General features: G+C 46.9%; 1 protein-coding gene across 2 annotated transcripts in view; it reads left to right on the plus strand.

The window, feature by feature from the left end:
• The first annotated feature begins 927 nt into the window (after positions 1-927).
• LOC144113433 (A.superbus venom factor 1-like) overlaps positions 928-23,729 on the plus strand; it is a 119,187-nt gene continuing 96,385 nt past the window's right edge. Inside the window, exons 1-6 of one of the 2 annotated variants that reach the window (XM_077646504.1) lie at positions 928-1,102; positions 11,939-12,096; positions 17,273-17,473; positions 18,149-18,219; positions 22,181-22,312; positions 22,551-22,593. In XM_077646504.1, coding sequence (XP_077502630.1) covers positions 1,032-1,102; positions 11,939-12,096; positions 17,273-17,473; positions 18,149-18,219; positions 22,181-22,312; positions 22,551-22,593 — 676 coding nt within the window. In that variant the 5' untranslated portion in view covers positions 928-1,031. The remainder of the gene's footprint in view (positions 1,103-11,938; positions 12,097-17,272; positions 17,474-18,148; positions 18,220-22,180; positions 22,313-22,550; positions 22,594-23,729) is intronic. The other variant, XM_077646505.1, reaches the window with a different exon arrangement.

Consider the following 23,729-nt stretch of genomic DNA (forward strand, 5'->3'; position numbering starts at 1 on the left):
TAATTAAAGATGTAACGCGATTGAAACATTAGTCATGTACCGCTTCAGGTCGCAAAAATCTTCAACAGTCCCAAGAAAAAAGAACAAGAAACTTGTTGAACTTTTCCTTTCACGTAACTACATGAGCACCGGCAAGCGTCAGCAAACCACTTTCGATGGTTTAGAGTTTCAAAAACTCCTGTTTTTCGCCATGGCCATTGCAGCAGTGAGCACGGTCAACTGTTGCCTCTTCGGACAAGGGTCCTTCCCGAAGCAAACTTCGCCGCTTCAAACATGCGACGATCCTGCGCCGTACCTTCCTCCTGTTTCTCACAAATCCGGTAGCACCACCGTCGGCCATCAGCTGTGTGACGCCTGCTGCGCTGCTACCGCCGCGACACTGACACGATGAACAGTATAGGCAACCTATCCGCAACCTTCAGATTTAAACCGTATCCTTTTCATCGCAACGTCCATAAACGCAACTGAACGGAAATAAACGTGTTTTCAATCAATGAACATAGAATAAAGAAAGAGTTGACCGGAAAATGGGTAATTTTTATAAATATGCACGGTCTTGTTCATCCGAGAAGAAATTTCGCTCAAAAGATGGGACACAACTAGATCTGACGTCATGCCTTTCTCACACGTCAGCTGCGCGATCGTATAACGACAGGGATCCACTGAAAATTATCTCAGAACCAACTTCAGTAGCTCTTACAGGCTGTACATGCAAGTTTCTCGACCCGCTGCAGCAAAAACTTCCTCCGTCGAACGTATCTGGTTCGTTACTTTTTCGCGTTTTTGATTTTATCTAGGGCTCGCATTTCTCCTCGTGGGTAAAAGGACGCGCCCCCGATAGGCGAATAGGACACTAGCTATCTCGGCCTGATAGGGTGTCCCTGCCGCCACCTAACATTCTTGCTCCTAGTTTTGCAACCTCCCCACAGCTTGGAAGGCAACGCGCTAAGCTGGCCACGAACTTCCTCGTTGGTTGTGGCACTTAAGTCGGCTGCCACGCTGTCCGGCCAACTAGTCACCCTCGAGCCAACATGGCGAGCACACTGGCACTCGTGTGTGCCCTCTTTGTGGCTTTGTGCACGCCGCGGATGTCTGCCGAAGAGTAAGTACGATTCCGCCATGTTTTTCTCAAATTTGAGTGCTCAGGAAGCCCGCCTGTTCAATTTGTACGTCATCTATTCAGCTCTTAGCACTTTCTCCTACCATTTTCACTGTACTCGGAGCAGCCGTTGTTTCATTAGGCGATGCGACTCGTGACAGAAATGTATCCGAGAGCGTAGCGAAGAAACACGAAATAATCTAGCCGTATTTCTACCACCCTTCTAGTTGTTTTATTTTTACAACTCAAGAAAATCTTAATGACATTAAGCAAAAATTCATATAATTTTTGCTTCTCAAAGCATTTGCCACAGCGTTCTGCCAAAACGTTCCATTCGCGCACGTCGTATAGCGATAGACTCGTTGCTCAGTAAAAAATTGTGTGCCATACACGTCCTCCATACATAACCCTCACCGCATTTTTCACATTTTATTGATATGATCCCTTGTATCTCTTTGTTTTTCACAAGTTTTTCTCAAGGTACAAATCAATCTCAAAGTATGTCTATTTTACATGCGCAGACGAATACGAAAGCGAACTTTCATACGGATGTCTTTCATGATCTTCCGAGAGAAGGATTCCAAGAGCTATGCTGAAAACTGAAAACTGCACGTCTAAGTGGTCTTTTTAGTTTTCAGGTTAACCTGAAATGTGTTTACGTGTCTTTACTGTTAAATTTTGTTTCCTACATTTCCCCGCAACGCTACGCAAGTACTGCTGCTGACGTACTAATTCATAATTACAATTATTTTACGCACTGATGATTACTTGAGAAGCTTCTTTTCAAAATTAGGCAAATCCACAAATAGAAACTAAGTCAAGTTATAGTGTAATGGCAAGCACATTCATACATCTTTCCTCTGAAAAAAAAAACACGAGAAAGAAATTTGCCCCTTGATGCTTAGAAAGCATGGGCTCAGATCCTATTTCAAATAAAAATGTGCCAGATCCTGCTGATGTACGGATCAAAATGAACCAAACTTGCCCGCGAAAACTTTTTTTGCAAACTCCAGCCTCAGAGCTTGTACTGTTTGAGCGTGGTCACATTTATTCGTGCTCCAGTGCTACTCTACGATTAAGTGCGTATGATACGAAGAGTTCGGCGGAAGGTCTGAACCCAATAGTCAACAGTCACGAAGGGATCATTAGCTCGAGCCGCCATGGAAGCAAGGATCTGACTCAGCTACACTAAATTTTAAAGCGTTTAGTCGGGCTACTTGGTATTGGCTTTCAAAACTTATTATCAATAGCGAAACGGCAGACGCAGGCAGGGAACGACAAGACTAGCGGTTGTCCTACCGTTTCGTACCGTAGTCTGCGCCTACCGTTCTGCTACTAATCATGAATTTAGCACGCTACAAGAAAGTAGAATAAATTCCAGATCTTATACGTTCTAGCTAGTTTAGGTTTCTACTGCCGAAGTGAGATCACAGGAAAAGAAGGCCATCACGTAAGCGCTTGTGTTCGAAGCCTGCTATTCCCATTTACTTATTTTTGTTCCTGAAGTAGAGCAGTGCATTTGATGGCTGACAATCACGGTTCTAATTGTTTTTTTCCAGCATATTCATTTAAATTTTAAGCATTATTTTCAGAAGCATAACTTGCATTACTACTGTGGAAATATTTCTTTGGAAGAAAAAAGGGTCAAATATAGAGTTTCATCTCGAAGAGAGCCAAATCTAACGTTTAAATGGCGATATTGACCAAATTATTCGGGTAATTTTTCAGTATATGCTGGAGTACAGCTGATTTGACTTCTATGAAAAGCATATTACATATATGACAGCACACCACAACTTTAGGTGGGGCAAAATACTTTGTCTCACCTAATATTGTGTGTCATATATATGTCTTTTTTTGCAGCAAGTAAAAGTAGCACATACTAAATTTCAATGGAATTGCTCCGAACTATAAATACGACTGACCGCGTGGTCGACCTGTGTATCTAATTACATCCCTGCATTTAAAAAAAAAACGCGCGTTTTTGTTTTCGTTATTAAAATTCTCTGCCGCATTTCAGAACAATTTATAGGACAACTAAGAACATATAAGCTACCTTTACCATTTCAAAGTAATAGCGTAGTTATGGTCAAGCCGTGCTTCTGTTCACGGTGAGGTAATTTGTGAAGCGAAATTCCGCTTTCCAACGCAGTTGAGCGGTCTGCCAGCAATTGACTTCTAGCGTTCGCTTACCGTAAATTCCTCATCCCAGTAGCAGGATTCTGCATTAAGCATCGGGCTACACACTCCTGCACAGAGCCAGCGTGAATATATAAGCAATAACAGCAGTGTGTCAGAAGCTGACAACGCGAACGAGTCGTCAGGGCTTAACTAGGCGCAACTGTATACGGCTACCCGCCTCCAACTAGCTGCTGAGCTACTTGTTAAAAGTAAAGGGCAAGTGTTGCCTATAGTCGGATGCAAGTCAACACAAAAGCGGCTTTTCCTCGTCAATGGCGTCGACCGATTCTCATGACCATGCCAGCGTGACTAAGCAGGGAGTGGCAGATGAAATGTTATAGTCCCCTCCCTCCATGGTCGGGGATAGTCCTCTTCCTACATTGCCGCGCCGCTCCCTGCATTGCCACGCTAGAAAGGTCACGAGATTCGGCCAACGTCACTGTTTGGAAGGGGTTCTTGAGTTGTATCCGACTATAGACATGGCAGAAATAGGAACTTTTCAATGGAGAAGTGCAGGGATGAAATATAGGTTTTGGGTGACATTCTCTGACCCCGTCCTCTTCACTCCTTAGGATTCACTGTTAATTTGTTGAGAGTACAAGGTTATAAACCTTCTTAATTTTCAACCTTGTATGCACATATGACTAGTTTTGTCGCAAACAAGATAATCGCAATTCTAGGCGGGAAATCGACATTAGGTTTGACTGTCATTAGCTATGTGTAGTTTCCATTATTTAATACTATCAGCGGTGTGACGGACTCATTTCATGCTTAGTGGCGTTCCATGCTATTCATTCGGCACAAAGCGGAGAGCCGTGGCGCCGAAATGATACGCCTGCAGTAATCGGACTAAGGATTGCCGTTCATTATCAGGACGCGCGTCTTTCAGCACGCGCATGATGAAGGCACTTTCTGGCGCACGCATGCATCAGCAACTCCTAGTGCGTCTACAGGCTATATATGAGCAGGATAGCGGGCGTCCTGTCCACTTCTGTATTTACAAGGGAACGAAAAACAAGGGCAGATGCTCAAGCTTGTTGGTTCATGACGGTGTGTATGTCCTTGTCTTCGACTGCGATACGTTTTTCTCCCTGAAAAACAGAGCCCGCCTTGCGTGTCTTGTAGTGACAGCCTTGAAGACAGGATTACTGCTTTGCTTGAATCTCACTCGCTTCAAACGATATTAGCACTTCCAGTGGGAGAGGGGCACAAAATACAAAATTCTACCATAATGTAACGCATTTTTTTAGGATTACAAACAGCGGACCCAAGTATCAATATTTTTCAGCTAATGTTCGTTTGCAAAGCCACTGATCGCGATTCACTCGCACGCTCTTCAGGCGGGACCGCATTCCAGCGTCGCTCAATCCACCTCTTTAAATCATCTTGGTCACCTCGCCTCTGCATGGGTTGTATTTCTCTTTCCAGAACCATTCAACTGCGATAGCTATTGATACGACGTTTCTCGGGGAGAAAAAAAAAAGTTTTGGGGAAAGGAAACGCGCGGTAACTGTATCGCACCTGGGTGGACACCTCAACCGCATTGTGAGAGCAGGAGGTGAAAAGAAAAGAGGGAGTGAAAAAGTGCAGATCCTCTTTTAGCGCACGTTCTAGAGCATGAGTGAGAGGGTGCAACCAGCGTGTGCTCGGTACTGTGACGTAGAAACTCGTAATCCATCCTGTGGTGATGTACACCGCCGTGCCCTGTGCAACAAGTACAGGAAGCCTGCCTCCTCTCTAAATTTTAATATTCGTGCCTCACGTGCCAACCCCCATACCGCTAGTGACTATCCACTGTTCGATCCTCGCGCACACACCTGTCACGTGAAGTTCACGTCTTCAGACGCGGCTTGAACTATCCGCTCGTGAAGGCCTCCTCTTCACAGCAGGTAATCGCCTGCAAAAGGTTACGCTATGCCTTATTCGCGATAACTTCCGCCGCATGACACGTGACGACGCTTCTGTTCGAGTTCAACACGAATTTTTTATCCTCGAGCGTGCGCTGTTATTAGTCGGTGCAACGTCACATCCGCTTAGTTACGAAAGTGTTGAGCATCGCAGCTGAGATAAAGCAAAGAAAGACGGGGGAAAAAAATTTTATTTTTCCTGGCGATAACCAGTAATAGGGTTTCACTTGGACAAGTAAAGTCAGTCGTTGTCGTCGTCGCCATCATCCGAAAATGAAAAGTGGTTTTGAGGAAAGGGGAGCCGCTGTTACTGTCTCACTTCTCTGAGGGCATCATAACCGCAAGGGAAGGGAAAAGAGAGGTAATGAAAAAATTAATGTGGATTAGCTCAGCTAATCCAGGATATACAAAGCGAAAGATGTCGGCGTTCACTGTGTTCATGGCGTTGGCGTTCACAATGTTCTATACGGCGATGGCTTTGAGGAAAGGAAGGGCGCATAACTGACTCCCAGGGTATGCGGACGCCTCATTCGTGATTTGATACTTGTGGCGTTGGTGAGAGAGAGTTAATTAATTATTAATAATTAGTTTTGGGGGGGGAGGAAATGGCGCAGTATCTGTCTCATATATCGTTGGACACCTGAACCGCGCCGTAAGGGAAGGAATAAAGGAGGGAGTGAAAGAAGAAAGGAAAAGAGAGGTGCCGTAGTGAAGGGCTCCGGAATAATTTCGACCACCTGGGGATCTTTAACGTGCATTGACATCGCACAGCACACGGGCGCCTTACCGTTTTTCCTCCATAAAAACGCAGCCGCCGCGGTCGGGTTCGAACCCGGGAACTTCGGTTCAGTAGTCGAGCGCCCTAACCACTGAGCCACCGCGGCGGGGCGGAGAGAGTTGTGGTCTGAATGCAATAGCGCTGGCAGCGTTGTGGCTGACATGCGGCACTGCAGCAGTAGCTAGACTCCAGCGTTCTTTTAGTGATCAATATCTCGCGATCAACCATTAACTGCATGCCACCTCCCAGGATGTCAAGTAGGGCGCGCTGCCTACCCAGTGTCCTGAACGCAATAAAAGCAGGCTTTTGCAGTTGGACACCAACGCCACATACATGAAAGCGAGATTGAGGTCTCCACTGACCCAGAAAGCTGGTTGTGCGCCTTACCTTTGGTGAAAATGAACGGCCTTTGCAAAGTTGTCAACGCCAGTGAACTCTATGAACGCCGTCGGCTCACTTGTTTCGTTTGGTTTTTGATGAAATGACATGGCACAGTAACCATCTCACATATCTCGGCGGACACCCTAACCGCGCCGTAAAAGAAGGATAAAGGAGGTAGGGAAACAAGAAAACTGAAAATTGAGTTGGATTTTGAGGAAAGGCGCGGCGCAGCGCAGCGGTGGAACACCTGTGGCCCGGTGCTACTAGTGGCGCATGCGCTGTAGTGACTAGGGAGCGAGAGAGAGAGAGAGAAATGTCCGCGGCGAGGCGCGCGTTGTGACGTCATGTGCCTCCTCGTAGCAGCGCCACGGCGAAATCGCAAGTTCGCGGCCAATATAGTTTTCGCTTTAAAAACAAGTAGAGAAAGAGGTGCCGTAGTGGAGAGTTCCGGGATAACTTATACCCATTGAGATTCCTTAACGTGCACCGACGTGGAACAGCACACGGGTGCCTTTTGCGTTTCGCCTCCTTTGAAACACGCCCGCCGCTGCCGCCGGATGTCTCGACTGAATACATGAAACTCTGCAGGAGAGCAAAGGCGCCCTGCAAGGCGTTTATGAAAGCAATTGGCTATCACGTGAGCTCACTCGCGCTTAGCCTTGCGAGGAGGCCGAGGTTATGACCAGAGGAAAGGAGCGCTATCACGTGGCGGCTCACAGGTTATGGCATTCGGCTAGCGAGCGTGAGGACGCAGGATCAAAGCTCGGCAGCGACAACCGCGTTTGTATATCAAGGCGGAATGAACGCGACGTCTGTTGGACGTTGAATAACCTTAGGTGGTCTAAATTAAACCACGGCCCTGCACCAGGGCGCCTCTTTCTTTCTTCTCTCACTCCTTCGTTTTTTTTTCCTCCCGGCGATGTTGAGGTTTCTAATCGAAGTGAGACAGTTACTGCGCCTTTCCTTTCATCATTGCCCATTTTAATTCTATATTTTCCTGCATTACGAAACGCGTTGTAGCTCAGCATTATATCCGACCCACACATGCGGTGCACACGCTTTAGGACAGAGAGAGAATAAACATTTATTTCTGAAAAGGAGCCCCCAGCGGATTGTGGGTGTTGTCCTCAGTCGAAGGCTCCAATGGGCACCGCCGACTTAAGAAACGCGTGTGAAAATAAGATAGCCTGGCTGCCGCCAGCACACTCTTGGTAATTAGAAAGTGGAGCGACAAATCTTTATTTTTTTTCACCACTCTCACCCGCTTAGCTTTGTTCCCCTGTTCTCTCGCAGTCGCAGTCAGTGGCGTGGGCGTTATGCAGGCTCGCCCTCAATCACAGGACCACCCCCTCCTGCCTTGTACCTTCTTTGTCGTAGAGAGGGGGCGAACTGTCGCGACACGACACCGCGAAACGCATCTCAGGAAAACATGCTGAAATTCGTGGATTCCTCCCTCGTCGGTTTCGATCTCACTTCTCCAGTCGTCCTGGCTTGTTATTTCAACGTCGACGTCATGAAGCGCGGGCAACTCGTCATCCACGTCACACCAGGGGACTTTCATAACTTTACTAAATCTTGTACACTTTTTCTTGAAGGCAATAATATTTTCTCTGCTAGGCCAAAACTCTTTGGGACAGAAATTTGTCCACACTAAATAATAATCATTCTGCAATTTATTTTTACTCGAATACAGCATTGGAAAGATCGCTTTCCCTGAAAACCTGCATTTAGTTAAGGTGCTTGCATAAACTAGGCAGCAATATAACCTGCGATAAACTCTGCTACAGTGAAGTTATTGCAGAGTGATCGTCTGACGGATTCGTATTGGTCATTTGCGCAAGATGAACTTGTCGTGTATGCGTCTCAATATGACTCCCAGTGTTTCAATCACAGCCGCTTAGAAAAATAAAAGTGAAACCAACAATTCTGGCGCTTCTACACAAAAGCAAATAAACCCAATTTACTGCAGCAAATTATTTAATTTCTACCCACGCGCTTCATAATCGATGAATACCTTTATTCGTTCTGTATTACTGGGTCGCATCATAGGCATTGCTCATACAGGGAAATAAAAGCTTCATACAAAGCTACATCGAAAGGAAAACAAAGCCTTCGTCGGCAGTACTTATTAAATCTGAGCGAAGCAAGTGCTCTTTAAAAGAGTGGCTCGCTTAGGGCAGACCTTGCGTTCAATGGAAGGCACGTGTATCCTCTAACGCGCTCTCTGAAGTACTCATTCTATTCGCCCGGCAGCTTCTGCATGCACACCTAAGCTTGTAGAACGAAGCCACAAATACGCAAAATCAGTCGCAGAGTTTCTAGAAACTAGAGATACGCTCGTGCCGGGGTTCTTTAGCCAGGAGACCTTCGCCCTGCTGTTTACAGAAACGTGTTCTCAGAAAGACGAATTCAGTCCAAAGGAATAGCGCTACTTATTGGTCGTTCCAGCGCACCTCTTCGCAAAATCCTGCCAGGTTTTTCCGACTAGGCAACGGTTGGTCACCATCACAATTACCAGAATGAAACGTGCAGCCTACTGTAAAACTGCAGTGACGCCAAAGGGCGGCTTCTGTAACTGCCTAAACTGCCAGAAACGCGCAATGCCAACTGCAAGGCCACGCTCATTGCCGCAACTAGTAAAGATGGCAGGAACATAGCTGGACTAACTGTTCATGGTAAATTACGCAATCCCGTCTTCTGAGCACAAATGAGTCAGACGCGCAAGCCACTCTCCGACGGGCCGCCCGAACCGAGGCAGGAAGGCACCTCGTTAACAGCAACACCTTGAATTTATCATGGTGGCCAAAAGCACAAAGCCTGACGGCCTCATTCCTCAAAAGTGCTATTGTTGAAGTTTAAAACTTCTCGACGCTTCATGGCCCTTTAGCTTTGTTTGCAACTGCTCCCACAGAGGAATGCAAAGCGACTTCCGCAGCACGGCCTTTGTCGCAGGTTCGGACCGCAGGTGTGGGTCGCCGAGGGGGAGAAATTTTTCAGCTGCAAAGGTTAGAGAAAGCTGTGTAGCTTTTCTTTGGAGCTGTACGACCGCCTTCAGGGGGATGTCAGTAGACGTAGCTCAGTCACTCTTTCTCCTGGATGAAATGCATCAGTCGAAAACCTCTGCATATATTACTTATTCTTCTTAAACAACCAGGATGTTAACGACGCTTCGATATAAGTGCCAGAACTATAAATAAATCGACAAAATATTCAATGCTTCCAAAGCGATGAACACTTTCGCATTCTTTATAATGAGCATTTCTCGGCTTGTAGTCTAGAAATATTCAACGTAATTAAAGGTTTAGTTTGGTTTTGTTTCTAGGGTTAAACGGCCCAAAGCGGCTCAGGCTACGAGGGACACCGTAGTGGAGGGCTCTGGATAATTTCGACCACCTTGGGGTCTTTAACATGCACTGACGTCGCACAGTACACGGGCCTCTATCATTTCGTCTCCATCGAAATGTGACCGCCGCGACTGGGATCGAACCCACGTCTTTCGGGTCAGCAGCCGAGCACCGTAACCACTGAGCCACAGCGGCAGTTCATCAGAAAGGCTAACATTTAAAACTTGCACATAATACACCTGTGGAAGTTCAAAATTTTCACGGATTAAGCAAAAAATACCAAGAGCTGTACACAAACGTCACCACTGTAAATGGGTTATGCGGCCAAGCGGACACAAGCGGTGAGAAAAATTGCCATCGTAACCTGAGTAATTAACTAAAATTCATTAACTTTTTATTCACTGCAGTTATCGTGCGTGTTTATTTTGAAAACTTCTAGGCAGTGGTATAAAAATACTATAGTAGTCTATTAAAGTTCTATTCTGCACGGGCCGCCGCGGTGGCTCAGTGGTTATGGCGCTGGGCTGCGGACACGAAAGACGCAGGTTCGATCCCGGCCGCGGAGGTTGAATTTCGATGGAGGCAAAATTCTAGACGCCTGTGTACAGTGCGATGTCAGGGCACGTTAAAGAACTCCAGGCGGTCGAAATTTCCGGAGCCCTTCACTACGGCATCCCACATAGCCTGATTGGCTTTGGGACGCTAGACCCCCATAAACCTCTATTTTGTACAATTTCAGAAACACTCCTCTGTCCTGTGATGTGTATACGTCTGAGGTTTCAGCCCAAACTATGGAAAAACGCATGCGAGATCGCGGCGCTCTGCATGAAGATCTCCCAAAATGTGACGCAACCACGCAGCTGTCGCGTATGGCGCCTCGTCTGACAAGAATGTGGAGCTACTGGTAGCAAATATCGCTCTTGGCCAGCAGCGTGGTATCGCTGCGCTTGACCGCATGCGAAGTCTAAAACAGCACCATGTCCTATCACCCACTCTAGAAGCAATCCCTTGAAGAAACGGCGCAGTGATTCTTCGGTTTCAGTGGCCGAGAACGAAAAGTTATCACGCCGACTGGACGCTAACTGCACAGAATATAAGGTTATTCAATGAACTTTAGATAATTACTCAGGTTACGATGACAATTTTTCTCAGTCTTTGTGTCCGCCAGGCCGTATAACCCACTTAAAATCATAAGTTTTATGTACTGATCTTGGCATTTTTTTTTTAAACCATGAAGCCAAATTTTTAACACCCTGTTTACTGTGAAAACATAAAGCAAAAAATAAACTGCACAAAATACCGTTTACTGAGAGCTTCATTAAAATAGTGAATTATATTGACTCCCATACTATGCATATCAGTGACGCAGTAGTTTGGGACATAAGATCTGGGGCGCACAAAAAGAACGCCAGTCATTTTCAAAGCTCCCGCACAGTGCCCTCATTTGAGCCCGCTCAAAGGCAGCCACTCTGTTTAGCACCAAACGCATCCACATCACAAAAGTAGCTGTCGGACAACTATTAATCGCTGTGCCTTTGAACTGATTAGCAAGATAGTGTATGAAGTTTATTATCGCACGTGATGACGACAATGTATTATTTGCATTTATTACTGCTGAGCGGGAATGCAGTGTGACTGTGGTGCAGAAACCACTCAGTTGAAAGCAGCGCCTACTCTAACTCTCTGCTACGTGCCAGCTGTAAAAAGTCCTTCATTGTTCGCATGATTATCGGTATCTTCCATGATTCTTTTACAGTCTGTTTTTACTACGGCTGTTAGGCCTAAAACAGTCGTTTAAACTTGTGAGCCTTCAGCCGGCGCTCTCGCACTGGACAAACACAAACCGAACTTGCATGTGAACTGCTTTGTAGTTGCGACTGCAGTCAGTTAAAAGATTAAACTCAGTCGCAGCCTCGCTGCTGCTTTTAGCATAATGGGGAAGTGTTTTGTAACTTTCCTCGCCGGCAAATCATTATTTTGCTCCTCCCCCATCGTTAAAAACAGCGCGTGACGTCAGTAACCGCCGGCAATTATTGAGCAATGTTTGTCATAGGCCCCGCTGTCAGAGGTGGTGCTTGCATTTTTAAAAGATGAATAGGAAATTAACTAATCCCGTCCAAAAAAGTTCGTCGTACAATGCGGCTTCTGGTGCCCTTACTCCTTGCGGCCGGACCACAGCGTTACTCCTATTTTATACGCTCTTTCGTTCTTCTTATACACTGATTTTTCGTTTTGAAATTCTTTCCAGGAACTGCTTTGTGGTGGCACCGAACGTCTTCCGGCTGGGCACCAACGAAACCTTCGCGGTGATGGTGGACGGTGTCAAGAAAAGGGTGACGGTCACACTTCAGAACTACCCGAGCAGTCGGGGTGCGTTTTTCCACTGGACGGGGGACGTGGCCAGTGGTGAGTACTCGATGACGGAGTTCAGCATCTCATGCTCATTCAAGCATGCATTTAGGCCTGCGCGCAAAGAAAGAGCTGCGCCTTCACGCAACGCATTGTTCGAAAGAACGAGTGGCTGTCAACCCCTGGCATTAAATATTACTTGCGGTGCATCAATTCGTTTTTCGCGCGGTTGCATTTCATGTCTCACTTAAAGAACAGTGATTTCTTCAGCGTCCCTGGCCTAGAATGCCGATTGCTGGGTCCTTATGGGGGTTATACTTCAAACAGACTGACGAAAATGATTCTGCTAAGGCGCCTATGTTGTACGTTGCTCTCTTCGTCCTGTGTTTGCGCTGTTCCCTTTTCAGCATTGAGGGACTTAGGACATTCTTGGTGGTGATATGTTATTTCGCATGGCTGTCTTACTGCCAGTTCTTCAGATTATTGTCATTAACATCCATTCGTTTGCTGCTCTAAACGCCCATATTTTATTAGGGTTCAAACACAACTATAGCGCTAGCTTTCGAGCCAGAGCAGTCTAATTCTAGCACACAAGTTTGTCAGACAGAGAGCAAGGACATATCAAGTGCTGCTATATACCATAGCTCGTACCATGAGAGGTGGCTCAATCACACTCACACTCACTCAGACTTACACTCATGCCACTCACGTTCACAACTACTCACTCGTCCTGACACTCATGCCCACTCACACTGACACCCACTCAATCGCACTCACACTCAAGACCACTCGCATTCACATCCACTCACTCACACTCGAACTCACGTCCACTCACATTCACAACCACTCACTCGTACTCATGACAACTCACCACCCATTCTTACTCATGACCACTCGCTCTCACAACCATTCACTCGAGCTCATGTCCACTCACACTCACTTAATGTTTCCTTGTTTGCTGAGAAAGGCAGGGATGAGATATTTACTGCCGCAGCCGTCTGCACTCGTTGCTCCCTGGCACAGCCTTGGTCGCATCGAAGCGGTGGTGAACGCGGGGCTCTGTCGAACTCTTTAGCCAATTTTCACAGTTTCAATGCTCTAAGGAAATGGTAACTCAGAACGCTTCTTCCATATCTGGAACAATTGTTACGCACGCATGCTCCTGCGCTTGCTGCTGAAAGGATGAGTGCCTGTTTAGCTTGAGCCAAGATGATTAGACACGTTTCTCAACGGTCAATGTCTAAGTAAAAATAACGGTTTTGCCTGACAGTGGTCTTGGACGGTGTCTATGTACCAATATTAGATTTTCCTTGGCAGTGATGTGTCCGTGAGTCTGCATTAACACATTGGAGGCAAGTGGCGACGGTGGACACCTTTCTTAGCGTGGGAAATGGAGAGTTTTTTTAAAAAGATCCAGTGAGGTCGTCACCAGAAGGGAAATGGCTGGAATGGTCACCAAGTACAGATTCGCCCTGTGAAGAAAGGATCCACGGGGGAGTAACCGTTATCAACCCCTTTAAGACAGTCTCTTGGGCTTACTTTGGGGCGTAGTGAAGAGCAGGACAGCGCTGACTTCCTCCAGCCAGAGCAAGTATGCGTGAAAGATCCGGGGACATGCCTGTCGTGAAGTTGTCAGCGCTGCACACAATCCCTTTCTGAAGGAGAATTTAGAAACCACCACTTTTCGCCTGAGGCCGATGCGTGGGAAGACCACATGCGCATCTGAGTAAGAATAGCGGGTGCTAACACTGCACCAAATTATTATCCCGTAGTCTGCCGCGTCGTTGGTTGAAATGTAGTTCCTGGAAGAATGCGAATGCAGCTATCTTGTGAGCCATTTTGCAGTGCATGCCCTTCTGAAATGGTGCGACGTTGCTGGATAAAGCCTTATACAAAAGTTCTTGCAGGAAATCGTAGTGTCCGGTTAAAAGGATTCCTCTTGCTGTCCAGATATTAGTGCGGGTAGAATTGCTGAAATCGGAATGTGCAATCAGAAGTTATTCCACTAACAGCATTGGAAACACAGATAAAAAAGATCTCATTTCACAAGCCCATTTCACTAGCCACGCGCCGAAGGTTGGGCCCCACGAATCAGAACCACGCCTTGCTCCCATGCAGCGGAAGCTTGCATGCAGTTGTTGACTTGCCTACGTAGCTCTCAGCAGCCTAAATTGCCGTCGGCGTACTAGCTCCGCGTACATGATGCAAACGGGAGCCTTTCATGACTAACACACAACACACACACGTATCGGCCTCCGCCTTCAGTCTCCTGTTCTCTTTTCGCCACAGATTTGGCTATGATGTCCATAGGACGGTTTTCTTTTTCGTTGCCTTCTCGGAATCAGCGGTTTGAGCAGCAGCACTCGCTTGCGCGATAACTTTAGGCGAAACGAAAACTTTCGTCCCAGGCTTCATTCTTTTCGGTTGTACTGCTTTTCTTTTGTAGTTTTTTCGAGCGAAAGGGGGACAAGACTCAGAAACACTATGTTTTAGACCCCTTTCCCTAGTATAGAAAAATTTAATCCGAACTGCACGTCCAACCAATCAAAAAGGGTGCGGCAAATTTGGTTGCCACCTCATATCCAGTGCCGAAAACCGCCGACACGTTTCGTCACCATAGGCACGAAACGATCCTTTCTAGACCAGATGAAAACATTAAATACTACCAGTTCGGCTATCTCCTTGGAGTCAGGGCATCACCATGTCTGATGCTGTGAATACAAAAAAAAAACCACATGCTCAGTGATTTGTGATGTGGGTCGAGTTCTCCTCTTAGATATGGTCCAATAAAAAATTTACGGCCAAAGCAGAGCTCTACAATGCACACACCAGGGTAAAGACAAATCCTAAGCGTCCATTGCAGTACTCGAGATTCAACCTTACGCTAGTTATAGCAGCAAGCATCGGAACTCTGCGTATATGAGGTCGAGCTGTGTAGTAGGCGTGACAAGACACCTACCTTTCTAGCAGTGGCAATTAAAAGTTCAGTGAAAGGATCTGACAAATTGTACCGGCTCATTGCTCCTGCGAAGGGCCTGCGCGCATGCCAGTAGTGGACTTGTAAGCCGAACAGCAACTAAAGATTGCCTTTCCCGCGAAGCGGAATCCTCTGCTTCGGTCATTCAAAAACACCGGCAGGATGTTTTATGCTGCCTCGAGTACCCTCGGCAGTGAATATTTGCTTCCCTCAGCTGTCAGCAACATTAAAGTAGCTAAGCGGATACCGTCGTCACGAAACACGCGACAAACTTCGCTGTCGCGTCTACTCGCAACTCACATCCAGTTGCCACTCACGTCCACTCATAACCACTCACATGCACTCACAGCCACTCATCACTCATGTCCACTCACCACTCACATCCACACTCACCACTCACATCCTCACACTTGCACTCACATCCACTCACTAACACTCGCACTCATGACCACCCGCACTCATATCCACTCACTCTTACTCGCACTCACGTCCACTCGCACTCACGTCCACTCGCACTCACAACCACACACTCACACTCATGACAACCCACACTCACATCCACTCACTCGCACTCACACTCACAGATGTGAGTGCGAGCGTGAGTGAGGCGATATGAGTGCACTCATGAGTGAGTGTGCCGACCTATGCTATATACTCGTTGAATGTTCAACGAGCGCTGTAGTGCGGCTCCTGGGCTAGAGCCACCAGTTAGCCAGGCCTGTAAGGAGTGCGCACAACGATGCCTTAATGTCCTCAGCTGTGAGCTTGTGCCGGTACTTTACTCAACCGCAAGGATTCAAAGGAAGCCGAAATGATAAATCGCCCTTGGGAAACATTTCTTCGACGGTCAGCTTATTGTTTTCCGGATTTTTTTTTTCTAGCTAGGGTCGCTTCCAAGTTGCGTGGTTCCGTATGCGATTCAGTCACGACCTATTTATTAAGCAGACAAGGAAAGGGAAATTAGTGGCTCGTTATAACATGCATAAGAAGCAAGCCAACACCCACCGAAACCAGCTAGCATAGGGGAATGTTTCTATTATTTTTTTTTAATTTGTGGTGCTCATTAGTGGGAGATCAATATTGTAATTATTTTATCGCTTAAAGATGATTGATTAGAAAGCAGACGAAAAACCACGTGTTGCCGTTAGGATCCGGACCCACGACCTCCGAATTTCGCGTCCGGTGCTCTACCAAATTCGGAGGTCGTAGGTTCGGATCCGACCGGCGGAATGCGGTTGTTTCTTCTTCTGCTTTCTAATCAATTATCTTTAAGCGGTAAAATAATCACACTATTAATGCATCATTACTGAACACCACAAATTCAAAAAATAATAATACAAACATTCCCCTATGCTCCTTGGTTTCGGTGGGTGTTGGCTTCCTTCTTATGTCATAAGGAGCCCCTGATTTCCTTCCCTTGTCTGCTTAATAGCTGAATGAGGGCCTCGGTACTGGCAGCATTGATGCCATACGTAGCATAAGAGGGGTCTGGCATGGACGTTTAACGTCCCACTCGTGGTATACATGACGTACTGCGTCCGCCGCTATGGACGAGGGTGGCGCTGGTGAACTCTCTCAAGGTTCGGTTACGTACGCTACACACAAAATACCCCCGAAAGCAGAAGATTGGGCAGTCGTCGCAGTAGCTCAGTTGGCAGACCACCTGACGCGAAATTCGGAGGTGATGGGTTTGAATCCCATCGGGGACATGTGGTTGTTTAACATGATTCCAATCAAAAATCTTCTCTCAAGCCTTGGAGTAACTCGAGTAGGATCGGGTAAGTTCGGAGGAGCGTCGCGCCAGCTGTAGACAATGGGAAGGGTGACCTTAACGGGGACCTTGGCACCCTCAGGGTTCCTTGCGTTCGCACGTCCACTCGGTCTAGCTCCGTTAAAACCTTACCACCTTTTCTTCTGCTTCATAATCAATTATCTGAGGTAATAGAATACTTACACTATTAATGTTTCATTGATCAACACAAATTAAAAAAAATAAACATTGCCATGTGCTCCTTGGTTTCGGTGGCTGTTTGCTTCCTTCTTATCTGTGATAACCTGTATTTTTATACCATTGTATAAGCAAGTGTCTTTTTACCTTCATTTTTTCAGTCTTTGTTTTGTTAGACTCGCATTTTGTGTTTACTTTTAACATGTAAGCCCCCTTACTGAACTCCCTAGCGCCTGTAAAGTATAATGAACCATAAACTTCGCAAACTTCACTTGGGTGCTCATCCAAGCTGGCTTTGTGTTTCCCAGATAATCTACGAATAGTGGACATCGCCGTAAAGGAAACCGACTTACCTGAGCTGTTTTACGGGCGGGACCAAATCTACGTCACGCTGGAGGTCACTTGCGGCAGACTGTGGACGAGGAAAACGCAGGTCTTGGTCAGCCCTGCATCGGGAGAGCATTTCTTCCTCCAGACAGAAAAGCCGATCTACCACCCGGGAAGCACGGGCAAGTATCTCCCGCCTTTGTGCTGCGCTCAGGAAAGGCATATCGGGCGTTTAGGTTGTGCGCCGTCACTTGAAGAATTTCGCAAAATCCCTAGTGTTAGCGGCTGGCGCTGTGCGGATAACTGCGCGCGTACACGTCCGACTCTCAAGCGGAGAAAGCCTCCACAAGCACATGTAGAAAAGGCTTGCTTCCGCAATCTGCAAATCCTACCTCGACCAGAAACTTGTGGTTTGCTGAAAAGTCAAAATTTCGAAAATGCGGAGTTAGTATTCCAAAAGCATGCAGCAAACGAAACCCTCCCCAAGCTGCAGATGTGAAACGGTGGAGGGTAGCGCGAGCAGCGACAACAAGAAACGCAAAAACTGAGTTCTTCGCAAAAGTCCCCTGCGAAAATTCGCGAAGAAATCGAATATCTGCCGAAAGTCTCCTGTGTGCGGGCGATATGAGCTGAATACTAAAGCAATACACGCTGTGGTTCTCGTTCCTACTCACGCACTTTTTTCGGGACATATAGAGGGACTTTAGGATTACAGATCAAGCTTTATAGCTCCCGATTATATTCTACGCCAGAGCGGGCGCCCTGCGCATTATTTTTATTAGCACAAATACAGTGCGTATTCATGGAGCGTATGCTTCGCCACTATGTCTTTAATCCTGCGTGTCTGTTTCTCGCAGTTAACATCAGGTTCCTGGCCGTCGATGGAAAGCTGGAACCATCCGCGAGTTCCTTCAGGCTCGAAGTTCGGGTGGGTATACCATCAACTTCAATATCGTCTGTAGCAGCTTCATTGGCGGTCGAGTTGAGTTTGCAAATGCACCAGGCATAATTTTGTTTGTTTTATTACAAAAACAATAATGAGAGAAAATGATGAGAGCTGTGGCATATTTTGTCAACGGTTCGTTTTCTTATTTTTTTACCTCCCCATCGCCGTGCCCAGCCTTTGATAAGGAAGCCGGCGATTTAAATTCTTTGTTAGCTACATCAGCCATGATGTCACGTGCGGTAGCGACAAACAGTAAAGGGGAAAAAGGAACCTGTATAAGAATCATTAAAAATTACAGCCCCTGTTTTCCTTGGTTTTCTTTTTTTTTTGTTACATCAGTTTGAGAAACACTAATCCACTCTCGATCCAACACTAATGCAGTTTTCGACAATGTTTTCACAAGACTGATTTCCGCGCGTTTTATACTATACCCTTAATTTAGTTAGATTGCGTAGCGTTGTGCAGCTTACTTTCTACTGACTTCCATACTAATTAACTTTAATTCGTACCTGGATCATAATGATGTAACAGTTCTATTCCAGTTCAAGTCCATTTTTATTTTCTTCGTATTTCGTCACTGCCTCAAGGCAAATGCCATGCCGCCGCTCTCACCTGGATGTTCTGATACGCGCCGCATTATTCTGATGCAACAGAATCGGAGAAATCATCATGTTGTCTTGGCCCCAATACATTGAGAAGTACTCACATGAAAATTAAGAACCGCGAACAGACTTATCCACTGCCGAAGTGTGGGAACGGTCAAGTTCGGAGCGCGGCGGTAACTTCTACTGACGCCTACTATGCTCAAGGCAGCTCTCTGAACTCGAAGATTGAACCGCCGCAACCGTCAGTACGCAGTGCCCAACTGAAAGCTCTCCCCGGCATACAGCCGCCAGAAAATGTATGTCGACTGTACGGTTCTGACGCCCTTACTGTGTTGATGCTCCACTCGTTGCGCAGATGAAGAAGAAGAAAAGTCATTCCTGACCTGCCAACCTGGCCGCGATGATTGCAGATGTTCCAACGCGTTCCCACTTCGCGCCTCCTTTGCTGAGTTGAGTCCATCGCAGTGGCCCAGCGGCTGTGGCGTCCTGCTAGCGAGAACGAGGTCGCGGCAGCCGAATTTTGTGGGCGCGTGACGGCAAAGGCGGTTGTGTAACGAGACATAAGGTGGGGCAAAACGAGGCATTTTGTCCAAACCAAACAAAATCAGTTCTTGCACTTGGAGCACTTGAAGTACAATCCATGGGGCTCTGCGCACTCTTCGTGAGCCCACTCGTGACACATCGTGCATTGGATCCACACAGAATGAGGCGCTGTGTTGCTTCATAATTCTTTGCGCACGGGGCACTCCCAGTAACATTTGTTGCTTGTTAATCGCTTCGCAGAACGTTTTCTTTTCTGTGCGATATTCTGCGATAAAACACTGCCACCAAGAGCCCTTTCGTTCAATTTCCCGCTTCGTTTTCTTGAGTTGCAACTAGCATCGCCTTGTAAGGCGATGAGGTCAAAACGGTGCTTGTCTCCGAATTCCTTATTTTTGCTTTTTTCTATAGCAGGCACAGGAGAAAGAACTTGAAAGGTCGTGTCACTATGAGCGGGCTCTTCATTGTCTTCGGTAGAAGTAGGCGGGGAGCAGTTAGCGCGGGATTCTTGGCGTTGACCGCAAGTCTGATGTCCCGCTGTGCTTGCCAATGACGCTTCATCGAACACAGGATCATCCAGCGAGAAAATGGCCAAACATCACACTTCCGCAATCCATTGGCTATGTTACTGATGCTTCCTGATCGTCCAAAGGCTTTGCTTACTAGCTCACCTACATTCTCCAACGTGATGCGACTCCCAATGTTGCTCAGCAGCCACTCCAAGCATGCTTCGTTGTAGGCAGTTTCGAAAGCTTTGAAAAAGCTTACGTCAAGTGGCTGTAGCTTGTGTGTTTGATCCAAGCTGCTTCTTGCAAAGCAAGAATGCACCATGCGTCTCCAGTCGTTTTGCTCGCCGTTGAAGGGCATCCTTAGTCACAGAGAAGGCTCTCGGTGCAGCGCGGATAGAATGTTTTCGCTGGCGCACGCTTTCTAGAGCCTTCTTCATATTGGCCTCACTCCATTCCGCCGTCGTCATCTTTCGTTTGCACGTGCGCGGCATTCAAGAAAACGGAACAAACATCTGAGCTAAAGAATGCACTTTGCGCGAGCAGAGACTGCAATTGCTTGCTCTGAGCAACGAACTGTAGAGCTTTGCCCCTTCCATAGGCTCCTACTCAATCAATTTTATAGTTATGAAGATTACTACATAGGGAACTGTAATTGTTTCCACAGCTAGCCAAGGAGACGCAGTAACAATACAAATACGTGCCTTGTCGCAGTAGTTCGCGGCTACGCTGCTGCACAGGTACAAAGAAACGGGAAGTTAGAATTTCGCATCTTTTTGGCGGGACAGCCACTCCACGAAAGTCGCTCTGGAATTTTTTCCGGAAGTGGGCAACGCAACGTGGGACGGAGCGCTCGCGCTAGGCCAGCTGCGAACAAACAACGGAACAGACAACAGCACGTCACGCGTCTATAATATGCATGCTGCATTCGCAACATCTGGACGATTAATAATAATAATAATAATTTGTTTTTGGGCAAAGGAAATGGCGCAGTATCTGTCTCATATATCGTTGGACACCTGAACCGTGCTGTATGATAAGGAATAAAGGAGGGAGTGAAAGAGGAAAGGAAGAAAGAGATGCCGTAGTGGAGGGCTCCGGAGTAATTTAGACCACCTGGGGATTTTTAACGTGCACTGACATCGCACTGCGAGTAATTTTCCCTGACTGCCGATTTACGATATGCTTTTTCACGATTAGGTTGCTCTCATTATTCGTCGTTGGGTGACGTGCATGTGTCCTATAGCCTTCCCTCCACATGTGGTAGTATAGGTACAGTATGTTACATGGTGAGACGATCACACCGCGGCAACCAGAAGGAGGTAGCAGCCTTCGTCGTGCGCACGAGGCTCGCGTAGCTGGCTACTTTCCGCCACCGCAAGCGTGTACAGGGGTGCAGTTGGCTTCCGGGGCTTTCAATGCAGCGTTACGCTTGAGCATGGCCACTACTACTTTCGCTCACACTGTCAAGCAAGTCGCAAAGCCGACTTCATGTCGCTCGACGCCCGTCGCGAGTCGACCGGAGCAAATCGCGTCACACACAGGCACCGCGACTCGCCAGTGCGAACGCGCCTTGAGTGGAAATCTCAGGACCACCATCAAAGAGGAAAATTGATTGCTGTTGGAAATATGATTTGAACTAATTGAGCCGCCTAAAAATTAAATTGTCATTAGTGTGAGTGGATTCAGCTAGTCAACACAAACTGGTCGCAAAATTGGAGTCACAAAGCTAAAGCATACCCCTCTGCATCGGTCACATTGATCATTTGCGAATTTTTGCGAGGAGCGACCGCTGGGACGCGCTTCGCGTTCAGACGTCACAGGTGCGTGTCCAAGAGTGTTCGTCAAGCAGCTATCGCCATTAAAAAAATATGTACAGGGTTGTTCAAAAGTCCCAAGGCCACAGAGTCTGCTCTAGAGCTGTGTAGTGGAGCATTTTCGACGCCCGGCCGACGCTCAAAAGTTGTTGAGGGCGAGGAGGAGCCTCATCCTCACCCTTAAGGGCCTTAGCAGTTTCATGGGCCAGACACCGCTCAAAAGAAGACTCCGCGAACATTTGATCAACCCTGTCATGAATCATTTATTCCGACGGCGCTGATACCTCTGTGGGTTCTGAAACCCATACAGGTAAGGAATTCTGAGTGTGTGTTCGAAAGCGTGCATGCGTGTAAGGGCGCGTTCAGGGGATGAGCGACAACGCGCGGTTAGTTGCGCTGGCTCAGGTCGTTTTTCAAGATGGGCTTCCGAGCGAGGGTAGCAACGCAATCTCAACCTGGCTTGTTCTTTTCGCAGAACCCCCAAAACGTGATTGTGGAAAGGACCGATTTTCAGCCGAGCAAAGAGCTGATGCTCACGCACACCTACGAGCTGCCCGAGCGCACGCTGCTGGGAGAATGGGCGCTCGTCGTGAAGTACGGCTACAAGGCAAGTCTTTTTCTTCGCGATAACGGCGGCAAAAGAACCGCTGCCAATGGCAGAATGCGCCCGAAATATTGGCGCACAGCATTTAGTGTCGAAGTCACTGGGGGCTTGTGCCTTACTAACAGCCCTTATTTTCACCAGGTTCAATCCTGGCGCCTTGCAACTCTCTTTATGCATGAACTATCCCCTAAATCTCGGTTCTGAGGGGTTGTCAGTATAACATTTTTTTTTTCTCTTTCAGTTTCAGCAAAACACAACAGCCACATTTCTGGTTGATAAGTACGGTAAGCACAAAAATTTCATGGCCGATTATGAATAGGTAATACTGAGTTCCATCTATTTATACACGCAAAGGTGGGCACTATACAAAATATCTTATATGGACCGGGTACGTACTCATTTGTTTCGTACTAAAATTAACAATCTCACGCGTGTCATATCAACATAGAACCACCAAAAATGGTGGTTCAGGAAAAAGCAATTCGCGCAAGCTTCGAACATGCCATGATAACCAAGAAAATATGTGTAGCAGTATTTGACGTGCCTTTTACTTGTGTCACATCTCCGATCCACGTTGTTTCCTGCACAACGCCACTGATCTTCGCGAAAGAATAATATTTCTGTGAAGAGCAGTCGTTTCCACTAGACCATGTGTAATGTTCGCATTTTCAAAGTTTGTTTTCTTTGCTAATTAGAGTGGCTCACAAAAGGGTTTATCCAAAAATACTACCACCACCCATTTAGCATCTTGGCTAAGACAAGCAATGCCGTTTATACAAAACTTATGTATTCTCGTAACCATGCATGCTTCCTCTCTTTTTCCAGAACTTATTGGACTTGAAAAGTTGTCATTTCATATTAACTCGATAATCTCAAGTGTAGGAACTACACAGCCACGCCTAATTTTCACCCTCCACAGAGAGCGGCTACGCGCGAGAAATGTTATTCAGTTTGTCTACGGTTCTTGATTTGTTACGTGCTGGTGTGCGAATATAGAATATTTAACGCACTTTCTCCATATCTCTTCCCGCCAAACATTTGCTTTGAATATCGTTTGACAGTTTTGAGCTCTGCACTCAAAATTATCAGAAAGCTTGGAGGCCTTCTTAACCACATTAAAAAAAATGTGCGATAGCATTCAGTCTAATACCCCTGTCACGTGGTCATTTCGAAGGCCCTCGAACCGATAGACTATCAACTCAAAAGCCATTAGCGCTGCTACACGCGCAGGGGAATAAAGTTAGAGCAGTATCATTTTAGAGCGATAGCTCTACTATAGTCGGATGCAGCTCAAGAACGAAGCGTCTCTTCCCTTTAAAAGGACCCCCTTCCGGCCAAAGTAGTGGGCCGATTCTCATGAGCGTGCTAATGTGGCAAAGCAGGGAGTGGGAGATGACAGGGGATAGTCCCCTGCCGCCAT

The sequence above is a fragment of the Amblyomma americanum genome, chromosome 1, assembly GCF_052857255.1.
Source record: "Amblyomma americanum isolate KBUSLIRL-KWMA chromosome 1, ASM5285725v1, whole genome shotgun sequence".
Taxonomy (NCBI): domain Eukaryota; kingdom Metazoa; phylum Arthropoda; class Arachnida; order Ixodida; family Ixodidae; genus Amblyomma; species Amblyomma americanum.